This window comes from Priceomyces carsonii (genome assembly GCF_900007245.1).
Source record: "Priceomyces carsonii strain CBS4050 genome assembly, scaffold: Debaryomyces_carsonii_scaffold_2, whole genome shotgun sequence".
In the NCBI taxonomy this organism is placed as follows: Eukaryota; Fungi; Ascomycota; class Pichiomycetes; order Serinales; family Debaryomycetaceae; genus Priceomyces; species Priceomyces carsonii.
In genome coordinates this window covers 882,814-909,818 of record NW_026946675.1, presented here as the reverse complement: position 1 = coordinate 909,818, position 27,005 = coordinate 882,814, and the positions used below count along the sequence as shown (strand labels likewise).

The following is a 27,005-nucleotide window of genomic DNA, read 5'->3' as shown; positions in this document are numbered from 1 at the left end:
GCCAAAGATTCATAGTAATTATGGTAAAGACCAAAACATAATGAAAGGCTGTTTCTACGAATACCGAAAAGTAGATGCGCTAGAGAAATGGAATGGGCTCTTCATTATTTTTTAAATTCCTCTAGCTTTACGTCGCATCGAAGTGAAGTAGATTGAAGAAAAAGAACGGAAATAATGGATTAGTAACTCGTAGAATTTGGTTCAAAGACAAACCTATATTATTTAATGTTCTCTTTAGCTCAATGACTACGAGTGAGTCGATCGATAAGTTCCTGATGTGTAGACTATTAGCTAATGGCAATATTCTCCAGATTGATAGGTCGTGCAACAGCACAGAAAATCGTTGACTTTCAAGTTCACTCTTAGGTCAGGTAATGTTCGTACTACGGTTACATATTAAACTTAACATCACTTAAAGAATTAAAGAGTGAGATTTGATATAATTTTCTCAAGTTTTTCAAGTTGGATTTTTTTTTGATATATAGAACGATTTGTTTAAAAGTTTGAGGGCGAGTCTGAAGGATTATTGAGAATATATTGATGGAATAGGAGGGAAGAATTTTGAATTCTAAACTGAACTAAAGACTTGTATTTTGAAGACATATGAACATTAATTCAAAATATCAACAAAATGGGCCAGTCTCTGGCCAGTCGGGGTTACAAGCGCAACAGATCTTGCTTCAACAACTACAACAAGGCCAATCACAGCAACTGCACCCGCCAAGCAATCCGATCGCTGGTCAATTCAATCAACAGTCAGATGGCTTTGGTGAAGGGATAAGTCAACAAGGGATGTACCAAAATAATTATCAGCGCCCTCAGCATTTACAGCAACAATTTTTTCCGCAACAATTTCTGCAACAACAGGGCCTGCAAAACCAAACAAGCTCTCTTCAAATGCCATATCTGCAACCTCAGGTTCAACAACAATTTCAGCAGCAACAGCAAGTACCTCAGCCGCCACATTTACAGCAACAGCAACAGCAACAGCAACAACAACAACAACAACAACAACAGTTCTTTGCGCAACCACAATCGAATGTGATTCTGCAACCTCATCAACAAAAGGCAACTGCAATAAATATAGATAATATTAACTCAATTTATTGGCAACATCAGATGCAATTATGCCAGCTATCTAGGAGTGCAAATATTCCTCATTATTATGCGAGACAGTATGCTTCAAATTCCAGAAAAACGAAATCCACCTACAATGATATGAAGATGGTTAGTTTGATAAGTGCGACAAAAGCAGCAATGGCTAGCTTGGAAGAGCACGAAAAGTCTTTGAGGGAAGCAACTACAACCCCAGGTAATAATTCTGCCTTGTTACACAACAAAAAGTTAGCCCTTGATGAAGATAGTGAAGAACAAAGAATGAGACAAAAGACTCACGGAAAGCAATTATGGTGCCAATTAGACATGAGTGGTCAAGGCTTGGTTAATTTGTCACCCAAGCTTTTCCAATATGACTTTCTTGAGTCTTTATATATAAATAATAACAAGTTGACGTCAGTGCCACCTATTATAAGTCAATTGAGAGGCTTACGAACTTTAGATTTGTCTCACAACAGACTTACAGAAGTTCCAGGTGAATTAGGGCTCTGTTTCAATTTGAGGTATCTTTACTTGTTTGACAACGAGATAAGAACTTTACCGAACGAATTTGGCAACTTATTTGAATTACTATTTTTAGGAATTGAAGGAAATCCTTTAGATTTGAATCTTGCTAATATTCTCGCTGACAAAGGTACCAAAGAACTTATTGCCTACTTGAGAGATTCGAGACCATCATTGGAAGAACCAAGCCCCAGGCCGTGGTTGGTTTTAGACGATGATATTGAAGTCGCAACATCAATGCCTCCCTCCACGGATGATTCGTTTACCATGATGTCTTACAATACATTATGTCAACATTACGCTACGACTACCTTATACAAGTTCACTCCCTCCTGGGCTCTCGATTGGGAATATAGGAGAAACGAATTACAGAAGGAGATCTTGAACTATGGTAGTGATATATTATGTATGCAAGAAGTTGAAACGAGAACCTTTTTCGAGTTTTGGACTCCGATCTTATCAGAACATGGCTATAAGGGGGTATTTTTTGCTAAAACAAGATCTAGAACAATGGGCGAAAAAGATGCAAAGAAGGTAGATGGATGTGCAACATTCTACAAAACTGACAAATTCACGTTACTTCAAAAACAAACTTTTGAATATAATAGTGTTTGCATGGGATCAGACAAGTATAAGAAGACTAAAGATTTGTTCAATAGGTTCATGAACAAGGACAATGTCGCTTTGATAACATTCTTGCAGCATATAAAAACAGGAGAAAAGCTTGTTATTACCAATACCCACTTGCATTGGGATCCCGCATTTAATGATGTCAAGGCTTTGCAGGTAGGTATTTTGCTAGAGGAACTTCAAGGAATTTGCAAAAAGTTTTACCACTATAGTAATATGGAGGAAATCAAAAACTCCTCTATTATTATTTGTGGTGACTTCAACTCCGTTAAAGACAGTGCAGTCTATCAACTTTTTTCCACAGGTCTGGCATCTAAGCATGATGACTTGGAAGGAAGAGATTATGGTAGATTTACTGATGAAGGCTTCCATCAACCATTCAAATTGAAGTCTGCCTATGAAAATATTGGTGAATTGCCTTTTACTAACCTCTCACCCGCGTTCACTGATGTCATAGACTACATGTGGTATTCCACCTCTACATTGGAGGTAAAGGGTTTGCTCGGTAAAATCGATGAAAATTACGCTAAGCACTGTGTGGGTTTTCCAAATGCTCATTTCCCATCAGATCACATCCCTCTCCTCGCAAAGTTTTATCTTAAAGGAGCTAAGAAGCCGGACTTGAAGCCAGATTTCAAGCCAGATTTTAAGTCGGGCTCTTCGAGAAAGACTTGAATGTATATGTATATTATGATCAGAATTATGTGTTTTTAGAAGCTATTTTTCTGAGTTATTGTTGATTTGATTATTCTGCTTCATATTTAATAACGCCATAACTACTACTTATTTTATGAAGTGTTTTGTATCTCAAGCTGTATAATCTTGGTGTAGATGTAAAAATAATTACCGTATTAAGACTCTATAGTGTCGTCAGACCCTTAAGCTTGGCACATTTACTGAACTTCGGTAACTAGTTTTGTATGACAAATGCCCTGTCTCGAGAGTGCAGCCCCCTTTTACTGAATTTAGGCAAGAAGTTCGTTAATCTGCACCCTGGTAGCAACCGAAAGAGATGCCCTCGTTATTTTCGGGACGGAAATACAGTTTAGATGATCCCGCAGGATTTCCAAAAATAAGTAAGCTTCTTCTCCCAAGCTCTACAAATAGCTTGAAATCTCTAAACTAGTCAATTATTCCAATAAGAGGCCTGTGCTGGTACTTTCTATTGATAGCTACTTTTTTTTTGGATTGAAGGTGCAAAAAAAAACAAGATGATATCTACATTTAGATCTCTAATCTTATTCAGCTTCATATTTCTTTGGCTATGGAAACCAGCTTACGCCATTGATTGGCCCTGGGATGATAACTCTAGTTCAAGCTCTGGTTCAGCCTCTGCGGCAAGTTCAAGTTCAAGCTCCAGCTCTAGCAAACCTACAGACTCATATCAGCCATACGAGACATCTTGCCCGTCTCATGACCTTGTCAGAGAAGCTAAGAATATATCTTCAGGAGAAAGGGATTACATTAGTGAAAGGTATGAGAAAACAAATGAGAACATCATCGAATTCTTAGACAAAAAGGCCAATCTCTCGGATTTTGATGCAGAGAGCTTTGTAAATAGAATGTCTGATGTTCATAACATAACAATAGGACTTGCATTTAGTGGAGGGGGTTATCGTGCAATGCTTTGTGGGGCTGGCGAGTTGTTAGCATTAGATGACCGTTATGAAAAATCAACCCAACTAGGTGGCATCTTGCAGAGCGCAACATACTTGGCAGGTCTTTCTGGTGGAAACTGGTTAGTTGGAAGTTTAGTTTTAAATGACTGGTTATCAGTCGCTGACATTATAGATGATGGTTCGAACATTTGGGACTTAGATGATTCTATCTTTAATCCCAATGGCATTAATGTCATCAAAACGGCTGGATACTATAAGGATATCTCAGATGATATTGATGCTAAGCAAGATGCTGGCTTCGATACTTCGATCACGGATTTATGGGGAAGGGCATTATCTCACCAATTTTTTAATACCAGCGATGGAGGGGTTAATAAAACTTGGTCAGGGATTAGAGATTTATCAAGTTTTGAAGATCGTGAGATGCCATTCCCGATTGTTATTGCAGATGGTCGTACTCCAGGTAAGATGCTCGTCAACGGGAACTCTACGATTTTTGAGTTTAATCCATATGAGCTCGGTTCTTGGGATCCATCATTGAACTCTTTTGTCGACGTCAAATATATTGGAACAGAATTGAAGGAAGGCGACACGAATACCTCTAAGTGTATCGTAAATTACGACAATGCAGGATTTGTTATGGGTACATCCTCAAGTCTTTTCAACGAAGCTATCATTGAAGTTGCAGATTCAAGTATTAATTCAGTTATCAAAAAAGTTCTTCAAAAGATATTGAATAAAATCAGTGTTAGCGAAAATGACATTGCCCCGTATACTCCAAACCCATTTTATGATATAAGTTATGGTAACACTGATGCGATTGCCGACAATGACACACTTACGCTTGTCGATGGTGGTGAGGATGGTCAAAATGTGCCTCTTTATCCTTTGATACAAAATAGTCGTAGTGTCGACATTATTTTTGCTTATGATAATTCTGCGGATACGGATCAAAATTGGCCCAATGGTACTTCTTTGATTGAGACTTACCAACGTCAATTTACTGAGCAAGGAAAAGGGACCCCATTTCCTTACGTTCCTAATACAGGAGAATTCCTTGAACTAACGGACAGACCTGTCTTTTTTGGTTGTGATGCTTCTAATTTTTCAGATCTAATTGAATATCATGACAATGATCAGATAAATGCAACTGATATCCCATTGGTTATTTATTTTGCAAATACTAGATATTCGTACAATTCGAATACTTCTACTTACAAGATGTCGTACACCAATAAAGAGAAAATGGGTCTTATTGGCAACGGATTTGAGGTTTCTACTAGAGCAAATCTCACAGATGATAAGAATTGGGCAACATGTGTAGGCTGTGCAATTATAAGAAGGACGCAGGAAAGGTTAAATGAATCTCAATCAGATGAATGCAAAAAATGTTTTCAAAAATATTGTTGGAAAGGTTCAGAGAAGGATGCAATAAGTGCATCTGCTACTGTCATGGGTCCCTCGTCGACTTCTAAGTCGTCGTCTACGTCTAAATCCTCGTCATCGTCAACGTCATCTTCAAGCCCCAAGAAAGGTGATGCCAGCTCGTTGAAATCATCGCTCTCTAGACTTTCGTTCTTTGTTATTTCTTTCACCATGGCATTTTCAGTTTTGCTCTTGTAAGAATATGTTAATAAGAAATAGACATTATAAAAACACTTAAAAGATGGTTATTCTCTATTATTATTGTTGATCTATACATCCTGTATATAATCAAAGCCATCGCTCTCATAAATTTTTTTATTTTATCGCAGAAGACTGGTGTAAAGTATAACCTGAAAAAGTAGCAGTTGTACATAAGAATGGTTAGATCATACGACCGTTTCGAGCAGGAGAAGTCCTTTGGAGTGATAACATCCAATTCGAATATAGTATATTTGCCTCCCAACGATGATGACAAATCTAAGTTGATTGGAAAAGCTATAACTTCAGCTCTCGAAGACATTTTAATCTGGGATATAAAGACTGGGGATATAGTTGCTCGGCTTAGTGATGGGTTGACACCGGGAGCATCAAATGCCCCAGTGAATCTGGCACCGGCCACGGTGACATTCTTACTGCATCATATGGAAACTAATATTCTTGCTGCAGGCTACAGCGATGGCACAATAAAGATATGGGATATAGCCTCTGCTTCAGTAGTGATCTCATTTCAAGGGCATGTATCTGCGATAAGCATTTTGAAGTTTGACAGAAGCGGAACGAGATTGGTGTCTGGCTCTTCTGATTCTAGCATTATATTATGGGATTTAGTAGGCGAAGAAGGTTTATTCAAGTTAAGCGGCCATAAAGGACAAATTACGGGCTTGAATTTTCTTTCACAAGATTCTGAAGTTTTGGATAAAGATGAGCTAGAGGATTATATACTAAGTGTTTCGAAAGATGGCTTGATAAAGCTCTGGGATTTAAGAACTCGTCAATGTGTAGAGACTCATCTAGCGCATTCCAGCGAGTGCTGGTCATTAGGAGTCATGAATACTCAAACATTTGCTGTCACCAGTGGAAATAAGGACCAAGTTAAGATTTGGACGATTGATCTTTCCAAGCCAGATACCCAAAAACTTGTTGAGAGAGGCTCCTTCGAAAAGCAAAGTAAAGCAAGATGTAATGACATTGGCTTTAACATCTTCAGGGACCTTGTTCTCTTTTATATTCAAAATGCGGATAGAACAATAGAAGTATATAGGATAAGGTCAGAATCCGAATTGAAAAAAGGAATAGCTAGAAGAAGGAAAAGGCTCCAGGAAAAAGATTACAGCGAAGAAGAGATCATTCAAGCATTAAAGGACTCTGAAATCAGTATGATGGTGACGTCTTTTACCACTATCAGGTGTAACTCTAAAATAAGATCGTGCACTTGGATTAAATCCGGCAACAGAAAGATAGATATCATGGTCTCTCTTTCTAACAATCAAATTGAATACTACACATCCCAAATACCAGATAATTTGGCAACTTCTGCAGTATATCTGAGTAAGCTGCTTTCAATTGATCTTCTTGGTCATAGAACTGACATAAGGTCAATGGACATTTCTTCTGACGATCGTCTATTGGTAACATGTTCTAATGGTGAATTAAAAGTTTGGAACTTGAGGACCTTTAAGGTTATAAGAAACATAACTTTAGATAGCGGATACAGTTTGTGTTGTAAATTCCTTCCTGGTGATACATTGGTTCTAGTGGGATTTAAAAATGGGTCTTTGGAATTATATGACTTAGCGACATCTCAATTAGTTGATCGAATCGAAAATGCGCATCAATTGAATGGTACTGGTGAAGCAATTTGGTCATTAGATGTAACTTCTGATGGAACGAAGATTTTGACTGGTGGAAATGATAAATCTGTTAAGTTTTGGAAGTTACAAGCGGGAGAGGAACATATTCCTGGATCTAATTCTTCTGTACCTTCATTGAAGCTTTCGCATTTCCAAACTCTTGAGCTTAATGAAGATGTTTTATGTATCAAAGTTTCTCCTGATTCAAGGCTTTTGGCAATCTCTTTGTTAAACAATAATGTTCAAGTGGTATTTCTAGATTCGTTAAAGTTGTTTTTGACTTTATATGGTCACAAATTGCCAGTGCTTTCTATTGATATATCTTCCGACTCTAAATTAATCATTACTTCGTCAGCTGATAAAAATATAAAGATTTGGGGTTTGGATTTTGGAGATTGTCATAAATCAATCTTTGGTCATCAAGATTCAATTATGAATGTCAAGTTTATACCTCTGAGCCATAATTTCTTTTCTTCAGGAAAAGACGGATTAATTAAATATTGGGATGGAGATAAATTTGAATGCATTCAAAAGTTGCCTGCTCATCAAGCCGAGGTTTGGTGTCTTAGCATCAATAGTGACGGGTCATTTTTTGTATCTACCTCTCATGATCATTCGATTCGATTGTGGCAAGCAACAAATGATCAGGTATTCTTGGAAGAAGAAAGAGAAAAAGAAATGGAAGAAGTCTACGAGGATACTTTATTGGAATCACTTGAAGAACAGAAACACAAAGAAACGGACGATGAGACAGACGAAGCTACAAAAGTTTCAAAGCAAGCAACTGAAACCCTTAAGGCAGGTGAGAGACTTATGGAGGCTTTAGATATTGGAGCTGAAGATTTGGATTCCATCGCTGAGTACGAGAATGCTCTTAGTCAGTACAAGAGTAAGAAAACCTCAGCACCACCGTCAAAGCCTACCCCAAATTCACTACTTCTTGCATTGGGAGTGCTGGGCCAAGAATACGTTCTTTCAGTGATATCAAAGATAAAGCCTTCACAGCTAGATGATGCCTTACTTGTATTGCCGTTTTCTTATGTCCTAAAGTTACTAAGGTTTATCGAAATTTGGACGTCTAAAGAAAAAGCCGCTAGCAATGTCATCAGTATGTCTTTGATTTGCAGAGTACTCTTCTTTATTATCAGAACGAATGCAAGAGAACTTGCAAGTCAGAATGATCCGCATCTTAAAACACAATTTATAAATTTAAAAAACCAGCTCGCCAAAGAACTATCCGGAAGCTTAAATCAATTAGGTTTCAATACCGAAGGTTTAAAGTTCATCAAACAACAATGGAAGCTCACCCACGAGTCAGAGTTCATTGATGATACCGAGCAAAGAGAATATGAGGAAAAGAAAGCTGTGAAGAGAAGCTTCACCACTATTTAAGATAACTGTGTATATTAACTAGAGTCCGAACACGGCTGAAAATTTCAACATAGATAGATTATTCTGTATTAAACAAAGCATACGAGATCCATTTCGTCAATCACCACTAATAGATATCACCTTCTCTTAGACTAGCTCATATTTGTCCCTAATTTTAATTAAAAATCCTTTCCACAATAAGAATTTGTGTTTAGAGATTGTTTTAGTGTTTAAGAAATAAGAGGGGATTTTTCTTTTTTTGGATCCCGTAGTTTCTATGCAACGGTGAAACCGATATTCCACCAGAATTTTGATATTCCACAAATCTAACTACGTGATCCACACTCCGATTGTCACGGCTAGGAGACACTGACACATATAGCTGATAACTCGTGGATATAGGTAGGATTTGAATTGTTTCTTCACTAGTATATATTTTTTTTCTTTTTGAGATCATTTTGCTTAGGTTGTTCCCTGAAGTGTCTCCCTAAAGAAAATTGTTAATTATTTGAAGAACGTATCGGTTAGGAGGGATTGCGAGTATGAATAACATTCATCAACAGCAAAACATGAACTCATGGCATGCCATGTATTCAGTAACTGATAGACAAAAAGTTGTACAAATACTATCTAGTACTTTAAAAGATATACAAGGCGCTAGTTTCGATGCTGAAAGAGCAACAGCCATGGCTCAAGAATACGAGAAATTTACGTTTGTGAAGTCACAGAGCAGAGACGAGTACTTGAGGCAGATCAAACAAAAGGTGTCGCAGCTTCGAACGGGCCAAAGAAATCCTGCCATGGGAATGTTGCCAAACATGAATATGGGCAACATTAATCAACCAAAGCAGCCACAGGCCCAACAGCAGCAAAATCAACAGAATGGAATGAATCAACAAAACATGAACTTTATGCAGCAGCAGGTTCAAGCTAGACAACAGGCCGCCGTTCAAATGCAAGCGCAAATGAGAAATAACGGGATTTCCAATCAGCAACCTTCAGGCCCACAGATGGCAGCTCTGCAACAAATGATGCAATCAAATCCCCAGCAAGTTCAGCAGATCAGCAACATGATTAGGAATGTACCTATTCCTCAAACCCTCTTGTCGAAAATTCCGAATTTACCACTCAATGTTAATACGTGGGCCCAAATTTTCGATTGTTTTCAGAAGAAGATCATTCCAGCAAATGTGATGCCATTGGTTAAAGATATACACAACACCCATATCCAACTTGCCTATCGCCAACACCAACAACAAAAGCTAAACCAAATGCAAAGAATGAATCAGGGGCAAAACCAGATTAATCCAAATCTGCAGACAGCCCAGAGAGGAAATATGAACGTTAATGGGGCTATAGCTGGAACAAATACTACGCCAGTAATGAATAATATGGCAGCTTTCAATATGAAAGCTTTGAGTCCTCAACAAAAACAGCAGTTATTGCAAAGGCAAATGCAACTGAGAAATGGGATTCCTGGTCAACAAGCAATAATGACCCAAAATCAAAATCAAAGTCAGAATCAAAATCAAAATCAGCATCAACAATCATCGCCTCTGCTTCAACAAAGGCAAGTGCAACAACAAGCACACCCACCACAGCAACAACCCCAACAGCAACAACAACAATTCGGTAACTCTCAAATCAAGCCACCGAATTTTCAAATCACACCCCAGGATATTATGAAATACAGTTCTGACGCTTTGGCATTACTTTCAAGATTGCAAGCCACTGGATCAATTCAAGGTAATTTAGACCAATCTCAGAAAGAAAATTTTATTCGAAAATATATCGTTCATCAAAAGACACAATCATGGAGACAGCAAAACCCAAATAGAGGTAACGACATGGGTGATTCTGGTAATATCATGGCTGGTAATGGAATGCAAATGCCACGAGGGATGCATGGTCAAATTCCCCAGAAACACACCCCAGTACCTCAATCAAAGCCAAATCAGACTTCACCGTTATTAAAGAACATGGGAATTAATGGTCAACAAGTCATGAACAATCAACAGGTTCCTAACATTTCTCCAATGATGCAACAAAGAGCTCCCCCTAATCAGATACCCCTATCAAATAATGGTAATGGTAACGGGAACAACAAAAATGGGATGAACTATATGGGGCAACAGGGTCGATCAGGAACAAATGTACCTCCAGGAATTGCATCTTTATTACCGCCTTTGACAGATGAGATGAAAATGAAGTTGTGGCAAATGATTGAAGAGGTCTCACGCAATAATATTGCCTTGAAGGATGTGACAATGATGTTATCACCTCAAGACAAGAATACTGTTCGCGAAACAATGAGCAGGATATCCCAGCAATATGCCAATGTTGATAGTATAATCACTTACTTTTTTATAATCACCAGAAATAATGAAGGAACAAAAAGATTAATTCAGATGAAATATATGACTAAAAATATCATGGAAAGCTTACAAAGGGGTGTATACTTGGCATCACCAGATCTATTAGAAAAGTTGAGGTCTCAGTACCAAAAATATTTTGATTACGTCAAGGAGCAGTTTGCGGGAAGAAGGCAACAAATGCAAAATCAGCAACCTAATGTACCTCAACAAACACAACACATTCCACAATCGCAGCAATTAAACCAGCAGCAAATACCTATGGCTCAGGGACAACCCCAATACATGAACAATCAAGCTAGAAATGGGCCAGTTCAATCGATGATGAGTCAGGCTCCTCAAAGAACCCCCCTGCAGATGCAATCAATGAATCTTAACCAAAATACTCCATGGCCCGGAGCAGTGAATTCGAACCAACCTTCCAGACCGGCAACTAATAGCAGTCCATGGATGCCTCAAGCTTCACCGCCTATGCAAGCTGGTCAAACACCGGCACCAATGCCTCAAAAACAAATTCCCAAAACTACGAATAATCAGAATAAGAAAACCAGCAATGCTCCTACTCCATCAGCATCTAGGAAGAAAGCAAATAAAGGAACTTCTCTGGTTGGAGGGATACCTACGCCCGCCGGCAATACTTCTACTCCAAGCTCAATGGCGAATGCTATCAAAACTCCCAATAGCATACCAACTCCACAGATTGGACAAATTCAAAGTAATAAGAATACCCCAACAGGAAATTCACCTTCAAGTTCAAAAAATGCATCAGCATATGCTCAAAATAGTGTCGATGTTTTCATTCATAGTGAAACTGATAGTAGGTCTTCGAAGAGGAGAGAACTTTCGAAATCAAATCCGGAAAAGTTTTTCTTTGCATCTATGGCAAATCTTCTAGAATTAGATGATTCTTCACTAGAATCAATCAGACTGCGATCGCCTGGAGTACTCTCAAAAATATCTAAAGATCAGCACTTTGTTAAGTCACCTCTATCGCCTGCTTCAATGTCTTCCGAGTGGTCTTGTGAGATCAAACCATTTGCTATAGTGTCGTCGTTTCGACAAGTTGATACAATCAAAGACTTTTCAACGATGGACGTGATAAAGGCATGCGCTGAAACTATTTTCGAGGAAACAAAGCAACAAGGAAATGGAATTAAACGTGAAAGAGATGACGAAGAGAACTTACTGGAAGAAAAGAAGTTGAAAGTTGATAAAAAAGATTTCAGGTGTATGTATGAACCAGTTGATTTTGATACTTGGAAGGACTTTATTGTAGCTGATGGAAAATGAGCATCTCTTACTGATATCTTTCATTGTTCTCAAAAGGGCCAGATAGAGTATTGTATAAATCGTGTATATGATGTATATTTAATTTCTTAAAATCAAACTCAATGAGATTATACAGGCTTTAAGTATTTATAGAGCTGATAGATTGATTACATTTCAGACACCGTATTATTAAAGAGAATGGCAGCCATATCATCGTCTGAAAATAAGCAAATATCTGTTGCATTTGTTTGTCTTGGAAATATGTGAGTAAAAAAGAAATAATTACCATCATCTTGTGTGAAATGTTGCCCAAACAAATGATTTAATAGCTAGGGTTCCTTAATCTTCTATATTGTTTCTGGTACCGTTACTAACACATTAAGATGTCGCTCCCCTATGGCAGAGGCGGTTTTTAAACACGTAGTCGAAGAAAAGGGGTATTCAGAGTATTTCAGTGAAATTGAATCATTTGGAACTAGTGGTTGGCACGTTGGCGACAGCCCTGATTCAAGAACAGTTAAGACTTGCCGTCACTATGGCGTGCCAATATCCCATAACGCACAACAAATAACTCCTCGAGAGTTTAGAAGATTTGACTACGTTATTGCCATGGATGAGTCCAATAAATCAGATTTACTTCATATGAAACCCAGAGATAGCAAGACCCATGTGGCTATGTTTGGAGAATGGGGAACAGATCCCAGATATGGAAAAGTGATAACAGATCCGTATTATGGGGGGATTAATGGTTTTGAAAGGTGCTATCAACAGTTGAACCATTTCAGTGAAAACTTTTTAAACAAAGAGATTGGAGAGCTCTAAGTTATCAGAGATAAATATTCATTTAATAGGTTGTCCATAGCCACCTTGGTAACACTATTTAAGTATTTGAAAGTAGACATTAGAGACTATTTTTATATTTAGAGTTAATGAGTAGAATTGAGAATTTTTAGCGTAAATTAGAGGTCGTTTCAAATTGCACTCACCAACATACAATATAAGCTCTATACTAGCCAAGATCAATTTATAATATAAAATTTTATATAGATTATAATGAGTGCTAGAAAGCTTCAACAGGAGTTTGATAAGACAAACAAGAAGGTAGCTGAAGGGCTATCCCTTTTCGATGATATATACGAAAAATTGATGACAACTGAGATAAGCTCTCAGAAAGAGAAACTCGAAAGTGATTTAAAGAAAGAAATTAAGAAATTGCAAAGATCAAGAGACCTGTTGAAGACATGGCTAAGTGATGGCAGTATAAAATTAGATAAGTCTCTTTTGCAAGATAACAGAACTAAGATCGAACATGCTATGGATCTCTTTAAAGACTTGGAGAAATCTTCCAAAATAAAGCAATTCTCCAACGAAGGTTTAGAACTTCAGAGTCAAAGAACCAAGCTGAACAAATTCAATGATCCTGAAGACGCCAAAAAACACGAAGCGAGCTCGTATGTAGGCGACATCATTGATCAAATAAATCAACAGAATGAGAGTCTTGAGCTGGAATTACATCAACTTGCACTTCAGTTGAAAAAATCGAAATCCTCAAATTCTTATTCAATTCAAGCTTCTATTGATGATTCCAAATATAAAGTCGAAAGGAATAATAGCCACTTAACAAAGTTGGAGAGGATCTTGAGAAATTTAGAGAATGAAAAGTTGGATCCGGAAAGAATTGAAGATATCAAAGATGATCTAGAATACTATGTTGAAAACAACCAGGATGATGATTATGTGGAATATGACGAGTTTTATGATCAATTAGATATAAACGATGACAATTTAGATGTACAAGGTACTCTACTGCATGCAACAAGAGAACTGTCTGTCGATCCGGAAGTAAGAACTGAAGAAACTAAAGAAAAATCAGACTTGCCACTAGGAACTCTGGAAACAGAGCCAGAGAATGTTGATGCATTAAAATCTGAACTGTTAAAATCAGAGCATGGGAACCTTGAGAGTGTTAAATCGGAAGTACCTAAAAGTGAGCAAGCGAAAGCAACAATAGCAAAGCCTGAGACTACTAGAGTAGAACCTAAACCTCTTGCTAGCACAATTGCGACATCTGGAAGTAATACACCGGTAAAGAAGAAGATTGTACCAGCCCCAAACCCTCCTCCATTGACAAATGCTAACTCGTATTCGACTATTATCAAGGCTGCACAAGCTGCTGTACCATCTGGCGGAGCAGAGGTCAATAATTCTGTTGGGACGACTCCTGTAAAAGCTCTCCCGCCTGGACTTAATCAATCCATAAGATCTAGGACTGTTTCACCGCAAGTTTCAACTCTGGTACTTGACACAACAACAGATGGTAGGTTCGCTCAACAAACGGTGCTGCCAAAGATTTCGGGAGATGAGAATTTGTTCGACATAATTCCGAAGATGTCAAATATTTTATCATCAAGGTTGCAAAATCCTATCTCCTTTCCATCCATTGGCCATTTTTTAGAATCATCATTGCTTAATTGTCCAGATTCTTTCGACGCAGAAGTTCCGCGACAATATCAACCGTTGAACATCCACCCGTCTTCAATAGACTATCCACAGGAGCCGATGTATGAATTAAATTCCAGTCATGTAATGAAAAAGTTTGATAACGATACCTTGTTCTTTTGTTTTTATTATTGTGACAATACTGGTTCTTTGGCGAAGTGGAATGCAGCAAAAGAATTGTCGAGCAGAGGTTGGATTTTCAATACTGAAACCAGCCAATGGTTTTCCAAGGATCAAAAGAATGCATCAAAGAATAAACCGTTTGCTGCGTCTCTTAACGGTTCCAATCAGACTAATGATTCTGATAGCGACAAAGACAACTACAAGTACTTTGATTACGAAAAAACTTGGTTGATCCGAAGGAAGGAGAATTATGTATTCGAGAAAGAATTGAGAGAGTCATTCGTATGACTTTTCTCTTATTATCCTATATTTGGGTACTTAATCAGCTCTTTTAATTGCATCCCATATATTGTAAAATAAAGCTAAGTGTCTAGACTTGCAAGTTGGACCTAAATATAAGACGACTGTATATAAAATTAATTTTTAGACGTGAGGCTTTTCCTCATTTTGTTCTCCTACAAGTATTTCAAACATCAGAGATCAACTAATGAACTTCCATTATTACGGAGCTTAAAGATCAGTTACTCATATTAATGTATTGATCTGAATTATAGAAGGTCATATATTTCAAACTTATTACTAAAAGGCTTCTGTGATGTCTCTCACACAAGATATAGACGTACCTACGAAGATCTATCTCTTCGAAAGGGACACTACGTCACTGTATCCTACTGACGATCAAGGATGTTATATATGCCCTTCGAGTATCCCAAAGTGTCCAAAGTGCGATGATGATGAAGAATGTATTCTCGTCAGCTCTTCTTGTAAGAGTTGTCCAACTCCTAGATGTGAAAAGAAAACGGGTAGCACAAGTAGTGGAAAAAGCGTACCGGTGGGTGGGATAGTTGGTGGTGTCTTGGGCGGCGTGGCTTTACTTTTGATAATTGGTGGCATATTATATTGGAAATTTTTGTACAAAAGGCGGCCCCCAATGTATTTAGACGACGATGACATCATGATGGGTGATTTAAAAGATGAAGAGGATGATTATGAATATAATGACGATGAGAACGACTCTAATGAAAACTTAAAGAGATCACCTTCCAGATTTCAAGAAACACAGGTATCCAGACAGCCTAACCCTAGCCGTCCTTCAAATAGAAGAGTATCATCTTACGAGTCTTTTACTAGACCAAGAGCTCGATACGCAAGAGGTAACCAAGGCAGGGCCAGAGCATCAGCGGCGGCAGCACGTAGAAGACAGATGAAACGAGTTCCATCCCTGAACCTCAATAGCGATAGGAATTCTATCGCTACGTCTGTGTCCACGACCAATGCGTCTAATATCTTACCTATCGCATATATACCTGGTGTAACTGTCCGGCCCACAAAAAATAACACTAAATCCATATACTCCTATGACAGTGAGTCGACAATGGACTGGTCGGCTCTTGAAAATGCTTCAATTGTCGGTGATTCGGCTAAGGCAAACAATCAGAATCACCTAGACTCCACTATGGTTGCAATCAAAGCACAGCCAAGACTTATTGATGTTGATAGAATAGAAGAGGAAGATGAAGATATCACGGACGACGAGAACGATACAGGAATGAGAGAAGATTCCTTTGGAACCACTGCTAATTCATCTTCTGATTTTATTAAGAATGACGAGAGTGAGTTTGCAAATATGAACGCGACCACGTTGTCAGATATATCTGATGCCGAAGAAGTAGATGATTCAGATGTGGATTCAGATATCGGAGAAATAGCAAGGGCGACAAGTGTAAGGAGACAAGGCAGTCAGTCACAGAAGGACTATACTTCGCAGGACCGAGAGATTGTATTGGACGTGCACCCAGACGGTGATGAGCAGGAACCCCCACATTTTACCCCCGTGCCAGTACTTAGGCCACAGCAGACAGACGATGCAACTCTACCAGACTCCGGCACTGGGTCTTTTGTTTTAGAAGTAGAGGTTGACGATAATAATGATCCCCAATACCCGCAACAAACAAGCCCCTTTGAAGATCCTATTGACTATAAAAATACGAATATCAAATAATATATCATTAGTTACTTACTCAAGCATTGCATGTTGCATTGAAAGAATGCTACAAAGACCCAAAATTTTATGGAACATATTTGCATTTTTTCTGGATTGTAGCACTTATTTTTTTGTGTCATTTTTGTAGCACTTGATTGCAATATACTGTGAAAGTCTCTTCGATCATATTCGATTAAATTCGATCTGATGAGCTCGGAAAAGGCGTGTCCGTAGCGACAAAGTGGTAGCATAGAAAGCAATTTGCTGGGGAGGCCAAAAAGTTACAACGGTCATCTGGTGGGCAATTTTATTATATGCAGTACGGTATCCCGGGAGACTATTGGCCTAGACCGGGGAGGCAGATTAAAATACCACGTGATAGCAACCACTAGAATGACCGGAGAAGCCCTCGAGAGTAAGAGGATAATTACGCAATTAATAATTAAGCAACGTCGGGCAATACTCAACGAAGACGACAAGGGTTTATATAGAGCAAGCCCAACCTTTCCGTTCCAAAGTTTAATTTTAGTCAATTCGATAATTAAAGAACAATAGTATTTTAAAATGGTTCAAGATATCGATCAATTAGCCATTGCTACAATCCGCTTGTTGTCTGTTGATGCAGTTCAAGCAGCCAATTCAGGACACCCAGGTGCCCCCTTGGGTTTAGCACCAGCCGCTCATGCTGTTTGGAAACAAATGAAGTTCAATCCTAAAGATACCGAATGGATTAACAGGGATAGATTTGTTTTATCCAATGGTCATGCTTGTGCCTTATTGTACTCATTATTGCACTTGTATGGGTATGATTTGAGCATTGAAGACTTGAAGCAGTTCAGACAATTGAACTCCAAAACTCCTGGTCATCCAGAGCGTCTTCATACTCCAGGTGTCGAGGTTACCACTGGTCCATTGGGACAAGGTATTTCAAACGCAATTGGAATGGCTCTTGCCCAAACCCAATTAGCTGCAAAGTTTAACAAACCTGATTTTAAGCTTATCGATTCACATATCTTTGCCTTTTTAGGTGATGGTTGTTTGATGGAAGGTGTTGCCTCGGAGGCCTCTTCTCTTGCTGGACATTTAAAATTAGGTAACTTGATCGCATTTTGGGATGATAACAGAATTTCCATTGATGGGGATACCAAATTTGCATTTACTGAAAACGTTATTGAAAGGTATAGAGCTTATGGCTGGCACATTATTGAAATTGATCACGGTGATACCGACTTAAAGGGTGTTGCAGATGCCATCGAGGAGGCCAAGAAGGTAACTAACCAACCAACTTTAATTAGATTGAGAACTATCATAGGTTTCGGATCTTTAGCTCAAGGCACTCACGGTGTTCATGGCTCTCCATTGAAGCCAGATGATGTTAGGCAATTGAAGGAGAAGAATGGATTCAACCCAGATGAAACTTTCGTTGTACCAAAGGAGGTTACTGAGAGCTTCGAGAAACATGTTAAAGAGAACCAGGAAGTCGAGAAGGCTTGGAACAAAAAGCTTGATGAATATGAAAAGAAATATCCAAAAGAGGGAGCTGAATTTAAGCGTCGTTTATCCGGAAAGTTACCTGATGACTGGAAGAAGGTCTTACCCAGATTCAGCCCAAGCGATAAGGCTATCGCAACTAGAAAGGCATCTGAAGACGTATTGAGTAAACTTTATGAAGTCATTCCCGAATTGATAGGAGGATCAGCAGATCTTACTCCGTCAAACTTGACAAAAGTACCAGGATCTACTGATTTCCAACCACCAGATTTGCAAATCGGTGATTACGAAGGTAGATATATCAGATATGGTGTCAGGGAACATGGTATGGGTGCAATGATGAATGGTATTGCAGCATACGGTGGTTTCAAGACATATGGAGGTACTTTCTTGAACTTCGTTACGTATGGTGCTGGTGCGGCTAGATTGTCTGCGCTTTCGAAACTCCCGGTCATCTGGGTTGCCACACACGATTCAATTGGTTTAGGTGAGGATGGACCAACTCATCAACCGATCGAAACCTTAGCACATTTGAGAGCAATTCCAAATATGTCAGTATGGAGACCTGCAGATGGTAATGAGACCTCTGCTGCTTACGAAAGTGCTATTGAATCAACTTTAACACCACATGTGATCGCTCTTAGTAGACAGAATTTACCTCAATTAGAAAACTCGTCAATTGAAGCGGCACTGAAAGGTGCATACACCATTTATAAACAAGATAAACCAGATGTGATCATTGCTAGTTCTGGGTCTGAAGTCTCAATCTCGATTGAGGCAGCCAAGAAGTTGGAAGGAAACGGAATAAAGGCAAGTGTTGTCTCAGTGCCAGATTTCTTTACTTTTGATAAGCAAACTCAGGATTACAGATTATCCGTGTTACCAGATGGTGTACCAATTTTGTCTGTTGAGGTGATGTCTCCATTCGGATGGTCTAAATATTCTCATGAACAATTCGGATTGACCAGATTCGGTGCATCTGGTAAAGCTGCTGATATTTATAAATTCCTCGACTTCACCCCAGAGGGAATTGCTGACAGGGCCGCTAAGACCGTTCAATTCTACAAGGGTAAGCCTTTGTTGTCACCTTTGAACAGGGCTTTTTAAGGAGTGAATAATTTCAGCACAAGTGAAATGATATAAATTATATATGTCTTAACTAAATGCTTTATTTTAGCTTTGATTGTAAATTTTTAAGATCTAAAATCGAACTACGAAAGAGAGGCTCTACCAGGAACATGATCATTCAATACTTAATGTACATTCAATATGTAACTACTTTTAAACGTTAAACTTCTCGTATTTAAGGGGACATACCTGCAAAAAAGATTACTTAGATGTGTCAACAACGTATCTTCCCAATATCTTACCTTGTTCCATTAATTCATAAATGTGTGGCAATTCAGATAATCCTGCAATCTTGATTGGACACTTAATCAAACCTCTTGAGAAAAAGTCAATTGCTTCAGCAGTATCAGCTCTGTTTCCTACATAAGATCCTCTAATAGAGATAGTCTTGACAACAGAATCAAAAACAGGAGCGATAACGTTAGCACCTGCTGGCAAACCAACTAAAACAACGGTACCTGTTGGTCTAACATATTCAACTGACTGTGACATTGCCTTTTCTGAAACAGATACATTAATAACACCATGAGGGCCACCATCAGTAGCATCCTGAACATCTTTGACGATATCCTTAGATTTAGTAAAATCAATAAATTTCTCAGCACCCAAAGACTTAGCAAATTCAGCCTTGTCAGCACCACCATCAATACCGACGACTCTTAAACCCATCACTTTAGCATATTGAATGGCTAAAGAACCTAAACCACCAGCAGCACCAGAAATTGCAACCCATTGTCCTGGTTTAGCTCCTGACGTCTTCAAAGCTTTGTAGACAGTGACTCCGGCACATAAGATTGGAGCAACTTCAGCTAAATCGGTTCCTTTCGGAATACGAGCAGCTTGAACTGCATCAGCAGTTGCATACTGTTGGAAAGAACCATCATGGGTGTAACCTGACAAATCAGCCTTAGCACAGTTCGACTCATGAGTAGTTTCGCAGAATTCACAAGCCATACAAGAACCGTTCAACCACTTTATACCAGCGAGGTCACCAATTTCCCAACCAGATACGTTCTCTCCCATTCCAACAACGACACCAGAACCTTCATGACCACCGACTAATGGCAACTTTGTAGCCAATGGCCAATCACCTTTCCAAGCATGTAAATCGGTATGACAGACACCGGAATACTTGACGTTAATTAAAATCTCGTTCGATTTTGGTTTAGGAACAGGAATATCGGTGTACTTCAAAGGACCTCCATTGGTCTCAAAAATAACAGCTTTTTGCGTGGTTGGAATAGTCATTCTTCTAGTTGAATTAACGATATTTGCAATTGAGTTTTTATTAAAACTTCTTGTTGTCTTGTAGGAGTTGCGTTGTACAGTTTGGAATATTGCGCTCATATTTATAGTTCGTGATCACAGTTGTTAAAGCGAGCTTCGGAAGACAGTCTCTCAGTCCTGTTTTATAACTGAGAGATCTTTCCCCACTGGGAAGTAAGAGGAGGGTAATTAGGCACGAAATCTAAAAGCCTAGGCTAACACCGATTAACTGACCATGAATTTACCTTTCTTTTTCAAAAATTACCTAATTGCCTTTTTCGCACGATTATCTCGCAGAAGATATGAGTTCGACCTACATGATTACGTTCGTGGCTCCGAAGCTTGGTTTTGTTTATGCATCCCCACTTAGTGCGTTTAACATTTGGAATATCGTTTGAAAGCTCACCCAAAACATGGGGATATATAATATATGTTGCAATGTCCGAAAGGTCTTTCTTGCGCCTTTCGAAGTTGCTCCTCCCCAACACAGCCTAAACATAGTTAATGCTCGGGTTAACGTGCTACTTCGCTTAACGAGATATTCTGCCGTAAGTGACCAGACGAAACTTGCTGATGCGAGGACGGCTAAATGCAGCTTTATGGTTTCCTAATGGCAATCTGCTTGATTCCTTCGACCAAGTGTGTTCCGACACTGGCCAATGTCCGGATAATTCCTAACTCCTCGGACAGTAAATAGAGAGACTGTTGCGCAGGGCACATAACACATGAGCGTAAGTGGACTTAAGAATATATCGTAGTTGTGGAACACTTGAAAGGAAGACTCCAGTATTCGATATTTCATGGCAGAAGAAGGGTGCGGCACTTCAGAAGTTGGCCCAATGAAACTTTTTCGGTTATTAAAACGGCTTTGTTTTGAGAGATGTAGGAAATGGGGAAGCCAGTTAGAAATAGAATTTGTTCAAAACCTACGTTGTTGGTGTCAAGATCCGAAAATATGTGGAGTGTATTTGCAATATATATTCGTATTATTTTTGGCGTAATGCAGAAACTTTAAAAACAGAATACATACTAGTAGAAACTTGTTTTTGGGTCCCATCTTTCATTTTGTATGAACTCAATTAAGGTCCTCGATCCTGTTTGTAGTAATGGGTGGCCACTAACCGTGGTCAAGAATCTCTCTAATCCTTGCCTTCTTCTTTCAATATTCAACTCGTTAAACTTGTTCGAATTTAACAAAATTTTGCCAGGTAAAGGTGGTATCACCACTCTAGTAGTTTCCTGCTCTAATATCTTTCGAAAGACCACAAAGTCAGAGTACCTTCTGCGTACCCGACTATTCCTTTTTTTAAATGCTGGTATATTTGTCTTAAATTAGGTTAGTATGTTCAGTTTGATATTGACGTCTCTTTTCATCAAAAAGGACTTATTGTCAGATACATACTCGACAGACTATTTCGTAATCTGTATACATATCATTACCTATGCCGTGAGTCTGTGGATTTCGAACCTGTTTACGTTAGTACTCAATTATCTGCGTCGACTCGCTTGTGTCAAGGATAGCGTGTTGAAATACATACTTCAATCTCCAAGAAGTTTTCCGGCTCGCCATATATCTCATTGAAGGATTGTGACCCAGTTCTTGGATTTGATGTATTTATGACATCGCTGATGGGTTGGAACGGTTTAGACATAGTACATTAAAACATATAATGCATTAACTTCATTTAATGCATTTCTCGATAAACCCTTACTTTTCATCACACAAATTTGAATACTAGAAAAAAATAAAAGATAAGATTGATCACGTAATACATGTATTTAAATAAGCTAAACTAAACTATTGTTAGATATATTTCTTCGTCTCTTGAAGGACAAATTAACGAAGACGCCTGAATATTAATATAATACTCATAAAGAATCCATAATAAATGAATGAATGCATAACAGAATGATATAAAGTGTTTCAAAATCAGTTCTTTTTTTTTTGTTAGTTTCCAAATACCCCAAAGTTCTTGATTTTTAAATCAATTTTTCCTTTTCCAAAAATCTTTGTTGTGCGTTGATTGTATCAGCATCTACAACAGCATCTTTAATGACGCCTATTCTCATTGAAGCCAATAAATTATGAGCTGCATTAGAATGCGCATACACCGCTCCATTGAAAGCTTTAGTAGCATCTTTTCCTAAAGAGGCTCTAATCAAGGCTTGTCCACCTGGATGTTCCTTAATAAAGGGTTTCACATTATGGACTATCCCTGAAATAATAATTAAACCTTCTTTCTTGGCTCTTTCAGTAAATTCTTGTCTATCCCAGACTGGCAACTCCTCAACCGAAACACCCCAGTTCAATTTGGCCCTCATCCTATCTATCTTCTTTTGTTGCTGTTGGACTAAACCTTGCTCAATAGCATTTGAAGAAAATGTCTTCAAATTCCATGCTAAGCCAACTTTAGATAAAGCCAAAATAAACATCTTAGTAGGATCATATTGGTACCATTTCAAAGCATTACGGTAATCTGATGGAAATTCATGATGAAAGTTATGATAGCCTTCCCCAAATGTTACGAGTGCAGTAACCACATGATCTCTTGGAGTTCTTCTATCGTCAAATGGTTGGACACCAATCCAGTGGGCCAAAGAATTGACACAGAAAGTAGCCTGCTGAATGACGAAAGTCTTTATAATACCGCCATATACAAAACCACCTAAATAATCACCCCAACCTAATCCAGCAATTAAAGTAGGAGCGACAACAGACATCAACAACATCAAAATCAAGTAATGACGGTGTTGAAAGTTGACTACCCAATCACTAGTTAAATCTGAAATGTCAGCCCTAGCTCTGTTTTTAGGATTAGCCTTAACAAGCATCCAGCCCATATGGGAGTAAAAGAACCCTTGTCTCGCATCATAAGGATCTCTTGGAGTATCCGTATATCTGTGATGCACTCTATGGGAATGACTCCACCATTTAATAGAGCCTTCAACAGCTCCAGCTCCAAAAAGTGCATAAAACAACTTAAGAGGTACACCGGTATCATATGCTCTGTGAGCAAAATGTCTATGATATCCTGCCGTGATAGAAACACCACTGAAAATGTAAAGTATTACTCCTAAGATAACAGTCTTCAATTGAGGAGGATGAATATAGGCGACAAAAAAACCAGCAATTGGAACAAATACAACTAATATCATATTTAACCAATTAATATGTTCATGCCAGTTCGAAAGAGTCCATTTCTTCTCAGATATATGCTTAATCTTCGAAAATTTTTCTTTTTCTAATCTATCCTTCTCAGCAAGCAGCTCCAAAGAGTCTTTAGTAATTTCATCAGCAGTAACATTTACTAGAGATTTTGTACCCATCAATCTTCCACCTAATCCTGCTGCCACAACTCTCGGATTCTTTTTATTAGTTCCAGCAGCTAAAGAGTTGAGGGACGTAAGATCCACTTGATCAACTTTTTCAACCTCTGTACTCATATTCAGTTTAATTATATTAATGTCTCAGTCAGGAATTGGTTAATAACAGAAACAGAATACTTTGGAACTATTGAATATAAACTGCTTTTGATTCGCTTCAGAGGTGATCAGTATTCTTTATACTATTTAAGTTCCATAAAAGCTACTGCGGTATCCTGAGATCTACTACATATAAATTGTTGGGTCCCAACTCAGGCTTAGTGTCCGAGGTTACGAATCTTCCCTCGGAAAAAGCTATTGGTCCAAACATTTACTACTAATAAACTCTTTAAAATTGACCGGTAGCTGGCCGGTAGTATTTTTTGCACGTACGGTAATTTCTGAAGAGCACGAGCTTGCTACCAACATTAAACAAAACCGCCATCTGACATTGCTTTACCAAAAGAAATTTGAGCATTATTGGGTGCGCGTTAGGAACGCTGTCCGAGATATTGAATGTCTATGTCGTAGAGGCGGAAATCGTAAATAATGTCGCGAGTCATGACGAGCCATGTCTCTCCAAGTACAGTCATAGTTTCTTAATAGATATTACAATAAGTGGGAGAGACTGCGAGATAAATCGCAGTGGGGAGAATATTGTTAGTATCATTAGATTTTATCACCCGAATAGTGCAGGTAAGTGGGAATTTATCGGAAAGTTCTAATTGACACAAAGATAAATCTGACAATTTAAACGCATTTGTATAATATAATAGCAATTTGTTTGGTCAGACGTTCCCCAGGTTCAAAAATACATTGAAGTTGATTAGGTGTAGATATAACTACCACATCTGGACATTGAACATACTATAGTTAAGAAATTATTACTAAGTTTGCACAAATTAGATGATGCCTAACCATTCATCTTTTCTGAGGCAGTCACCCACTTCACCTTTACATACGGCGGGTGGAACTGGTGGTGGTCAACAACCACCATCAAGGAAGCCATCAATTGTTGAAATATTGAGCTCACCTCCTCCATTACCTATGAATACACCAGATCATGAGGACGTGCATAGCTTTAGCCTTTCGAGAAATGCATCAGTAAGTTCTAGAGCATCGTCTGTCGCTACTGGTAGCACCCATAATCAAGTCGTAGGAACCAATGGATTAGATTGGTATGATATTCCGCTTTATGATTTGGCTGAATCTAATAAATTGATTTCTATAAACTCGAGTTATTCTGTTCAACGAGCATTTCAAACTTTAGTAAAACATAACCTTACAAGTGTTCCGGTCTCCTTATCGAAGGATAACTCTGATGATTTGACTAATTGTTTGACGTTTGACTATAGTGATTTGAATACTTACTTGCTTTTAATTATGAATAGGATCAACCTCGGAGACTTGGCGGTAAATGAGATAGGTGATCCATCTTTGTCGCCAAAACAGAAGCATGATTTAGTGTTGCAGACAATAAATAAAGCAAAGAGAGGAGAAGAAGTACCAGTTGACTTCATTGTACGGTTACATCCCAAAAATCCATTTGTTAAATTCTATGAATCGGAAACCCTTTTCAAAGTCGTTGAGGTACTTGGAAGCGGCGTTCACAGAGTAGCCATAACTGATGTTGGAGGTAAAAATATTGTAGGCATTTTATCTCAAAGAAGACTTATAAAATATTTGTGGGACAATGCCCGTAGGTTTCCATCTTTAGAATTTTATTTGAACTCAACATTGCAGGATTTGCAAATCGGATCCAGCACTCCAATAACCATTTACGAAGACCAAATGTTGATCGAAGCATTACATAAGATGTTCAACGAAAGAGTAACTTCACTTGCTGTCATAGATAGAGCAAAGTCATTGATAGGGAATATATCAATTGTGGACGTGAAGAACGTTTCGAGCTCAAAGGAGTCACATCTTTTATTCAAATCAGTGTTGAACTTTATTAGTTACAATTTGTCCCAAAAAGGGATAGACGAGGGTCAAGATCAATACCCTATATTTCATGTGAACACGCAGTCTTCTCTTGGCAGAGTGATTGCAAAGCTCGTGGCCACTCAGTCTCATAGGTTATGGGTTGTTGAATCAAGGGTGCAGCATAATAGCTCAGTGAGCTCTTCGTCGAGTTCAACTCCGTTGGCTACGCCTACGACAGTCGAAGCAGCCCTAAACCAACCTCCCTCTGCTAGTAACGAACCCATGGGACTCCCAGGAAAATTGATCGGTGTTGTAACTTTAACTGATATTTTAGGCTTATTTGCCTCTTTAAAAGGGAAGAAAACAGATCCGCTTGCCGCTAGAAATCAAAGAAGACGCTCTTCAACTTCAACTAGGTCCAGCTTTGAAGCACCAGCTAACGCTAATCAAGAGATGTTCAGAAAAGCATATGTTTCGGACACTAAGAACGAAAGTGTATTTTCGAAGGATTAACTTGTCAACAATTCCATCGGGATTACAAGCAATTTCGTCAAAATTATTCATCTGTAATGACAACACAAAGATAGGGGCGTAATCCATATAAATAGAGTATCGGATATGAACTTATTATATATCTACTATAATCTACATTTCTTGTATGTCCTAAATCAATAAAGCTCATACAGGTAAGATATTTGTCCGCAGAAAATCACTGTTGATAGGTTCATATCACAAATGAACCTTTCGAAAGGTACGAGCTTGAAGGATTTTCAGCTGACACTGTATTATTGGAAGATTCAGTGACCTACTTTTATGAGGCGGATCTCCTATGATAAAAGATTAACTTTTTTGCCACCATTATGCAACTGTATTTGCCTAAGTAATAGTCTTGGTCACGGCGTATATTTCAGTACACGTGGAACAATTCAGAAGGAAAAAATTTTTTTTTCTGCGCTCATCTCCCACTTTAGTTTTAGATATAAATTACCTATCCCCTCTACCATAAATTTAGGTAGCAGCTTTTTTTGTTTTTTAGATAACTATCTTAGAACTGTTAATTATTCAACAT

At 38.4% G+C, this 27,005-nt stretch overlaps 11 protein-coding genes across 11 annotated transcripts, besides 1 other annotated feature; 9 read left to right on the top strand and 2 right to left on the bottom strand.

Annotated features, from left to right (window-relative positions):
* Nucleotides 1-603: 603 nt before the first annotated feature.
* Nucleotides 604-2,925, top strand: CCR4 (CCR4-NOT core exoribonuclease subunit; the record flags this gene model as incomplete). The annotated part of the gene is made up of 1 exon (XM_062951769.1): nt 604-2,925. The coding sequence occupies one exon, from the start codon at nt 604-606 to the stop codon at nt 2,923-2,925; it is 2,322 nt and encodes a 773-aa protein (XP_062808739.1).
* A 536-nt stretch (nt 2,926-3,461) lies between these two features.
* Nucleotides 3,462-5,492, top strand: PLB5 (Plb5p; the record flags this gene model as incomplete). Its single annotated transcript, XM_062951768.1, has 1 exon — nt 3,462-5,492. One exon carries the CDS (start codon nt 3,462-3,464, stop codon nt 5,490-5,492), a length of 2,031 nt encoding a protein of 676 aa, XP_062808738.1.
* A 179-nt stretch (nt 5,493-5,671) lies between these two features.
* Nucleotides 5,672-8,536, top strand: DIP2 (snoRNA-binding rRNA-processing protein; the record flags this gene model as incomplete). Its single annotated transcript, XM_062951767.1, has 1 exon — nt 5,672-8,536. The coding sequence occupies one exon, from the start codon at nt 5,672-5,674 to the stop codon at nt 8,534-8,536; it is 2,865 nt and encodes a 954-aa protein (XP_062808737.1).
* Nucleotides 8,537-9,057: 521 nt separating this feature from the next.
* MED15 (Med15p) lies at nt 9,058-12,177 on the top strand (the record flags this gene model as incomplete). The annotated part of the gene is made up of 1 exon (XM_062951766.1): nt 9,058-12,177. One exon carries the CDS (start codon nt 9,058-9,060, stop codon nt 12,175-12,177), a length of 3,120 nt encoding a protein of 1,039 aa, XP_062808736.1.
* A 177-nt stretch (nt 12,178-12,354) lies between these two features.
* Nucleotides 12,355-12,423: a sequence feature (Short protein (PRCAT00001945001, CUM64343.1) was converted to a misc_feature.).
* A 129-nt stretch (nt 12,424-12,552) lies between these two features.
* Nucleotides 12,553-12,978, top strand: LTP1 (tyrosine protein phosphatase; the record flags this gene model as incomplete). The annotated part of the gene is made up of 1 exon (XM_062951764.1): nt 12,553-12,978. One exon carries the CDS (start codon nt 12,553-12,555, stop codon nt 12,976-12,978), a length of 426 nt encoding a protein of 141 aa, XP_062808735.1.
* A 231-nt stretch (nt 12,979-13,209) lies between these two features.
* NOT5 (CCR4-NOT core subunit) lies at nt 13,210-15,066 on the top strand (the record flags this gene model as incomplete). Its single annotated transcript, XM_062951763.1, has 1 exon — nt 13,210-15,066. The coding sequence occupies one exon, from the start codon at nt 13,210-13,212 to the stop codon at nt 15,064-15,066; it is 1,857 nt and encodes a 618-aa protein (XP_062808734.1).
* A 307-nt stretch (nt 15,067-15,373) lies between these two features.
* Nucleotides 15,374-16,780, top strand: OPY2 (Opy2p; the record flags this gene model as incomplete). Its single annotated transcript, XM_062951762.1, has 1 exon — nt 15,374-16,780. One exon carries the CDS (start codon nt 15,374-15,376, stop codon nt 16,778-16,780), a length of 1,407 nt encoding a protein of 468 aa, XP_062808733.1.
* Nucleotides 16,781-17,326: 546 nt separating this feature from the next.
* Nucleotides 17,327-19,360, top strand: TKL1 (transketolase; the record flags this gene model as incomplete). The annotated part of the gene is made up of 1 exon (XM_062951761.1): nt 17,327-19,360. One exon carries the CDS (start codon nt 17,327-17,329, stop codon nt 19,358-19,360), a length of 2,034 nt encoding a protein of 677 aa, XP_062808732.1.
* A 222-nt stretch (nt 19,361-19,582) lies between these two features.
* Nucleotides 19,583-20,728, bottom strand: ADH2 (alcohol dehydrogenase; the record flags this gene model as incomplete). Its single annotated transcript, XM_062951760.1, has 1 exon — nt 19,583-20,728. One exon carries the CDS (start codon nt 20,726-20,728, stop codon nt 19,583-19,585), a length of 1,146 nt encoding a protein of 381 aa, XP_062808731.1.
* Nucleotides 20,729-22,627: 1,899 nt separating this feature from the next.
* OLE1 (stearoyl-CoA 9-desaturase) lies at nt 22,628-24,091 on the bottom strand (the record flags this gene model as incomplete). Its single annotated transcript, XM_062951759.1, has 1 exon — nt 22,628-24,091. The coding sequence occupies one exon, from the start codon at nt 24,089-24,091 to the stop codon at nt 22,628-22,630; it is 1,464 nt and encodes a 487-aa protein (XP_062808730.1).
* An 825-nt stretch (nt 24,092-24,916) lies between these two features.
* SDS24 (Sds24p) lies at nt 24,917-26,449 on the top strand (the record flags this gene model as incomplete). The annotated part of the gene is made up of 1 exon (XM_062951758.1): nt 24,917-26,449. One exon carries the CDS (start codon nt 24,917-24,919, stop codon nt 26,447-26,449), a length of 1,533 nt encoding a protein of 510 aa, XP_062808729.1.
* Nucleotides 26,450-27,005: the final 556 nt, after the last annotated feature.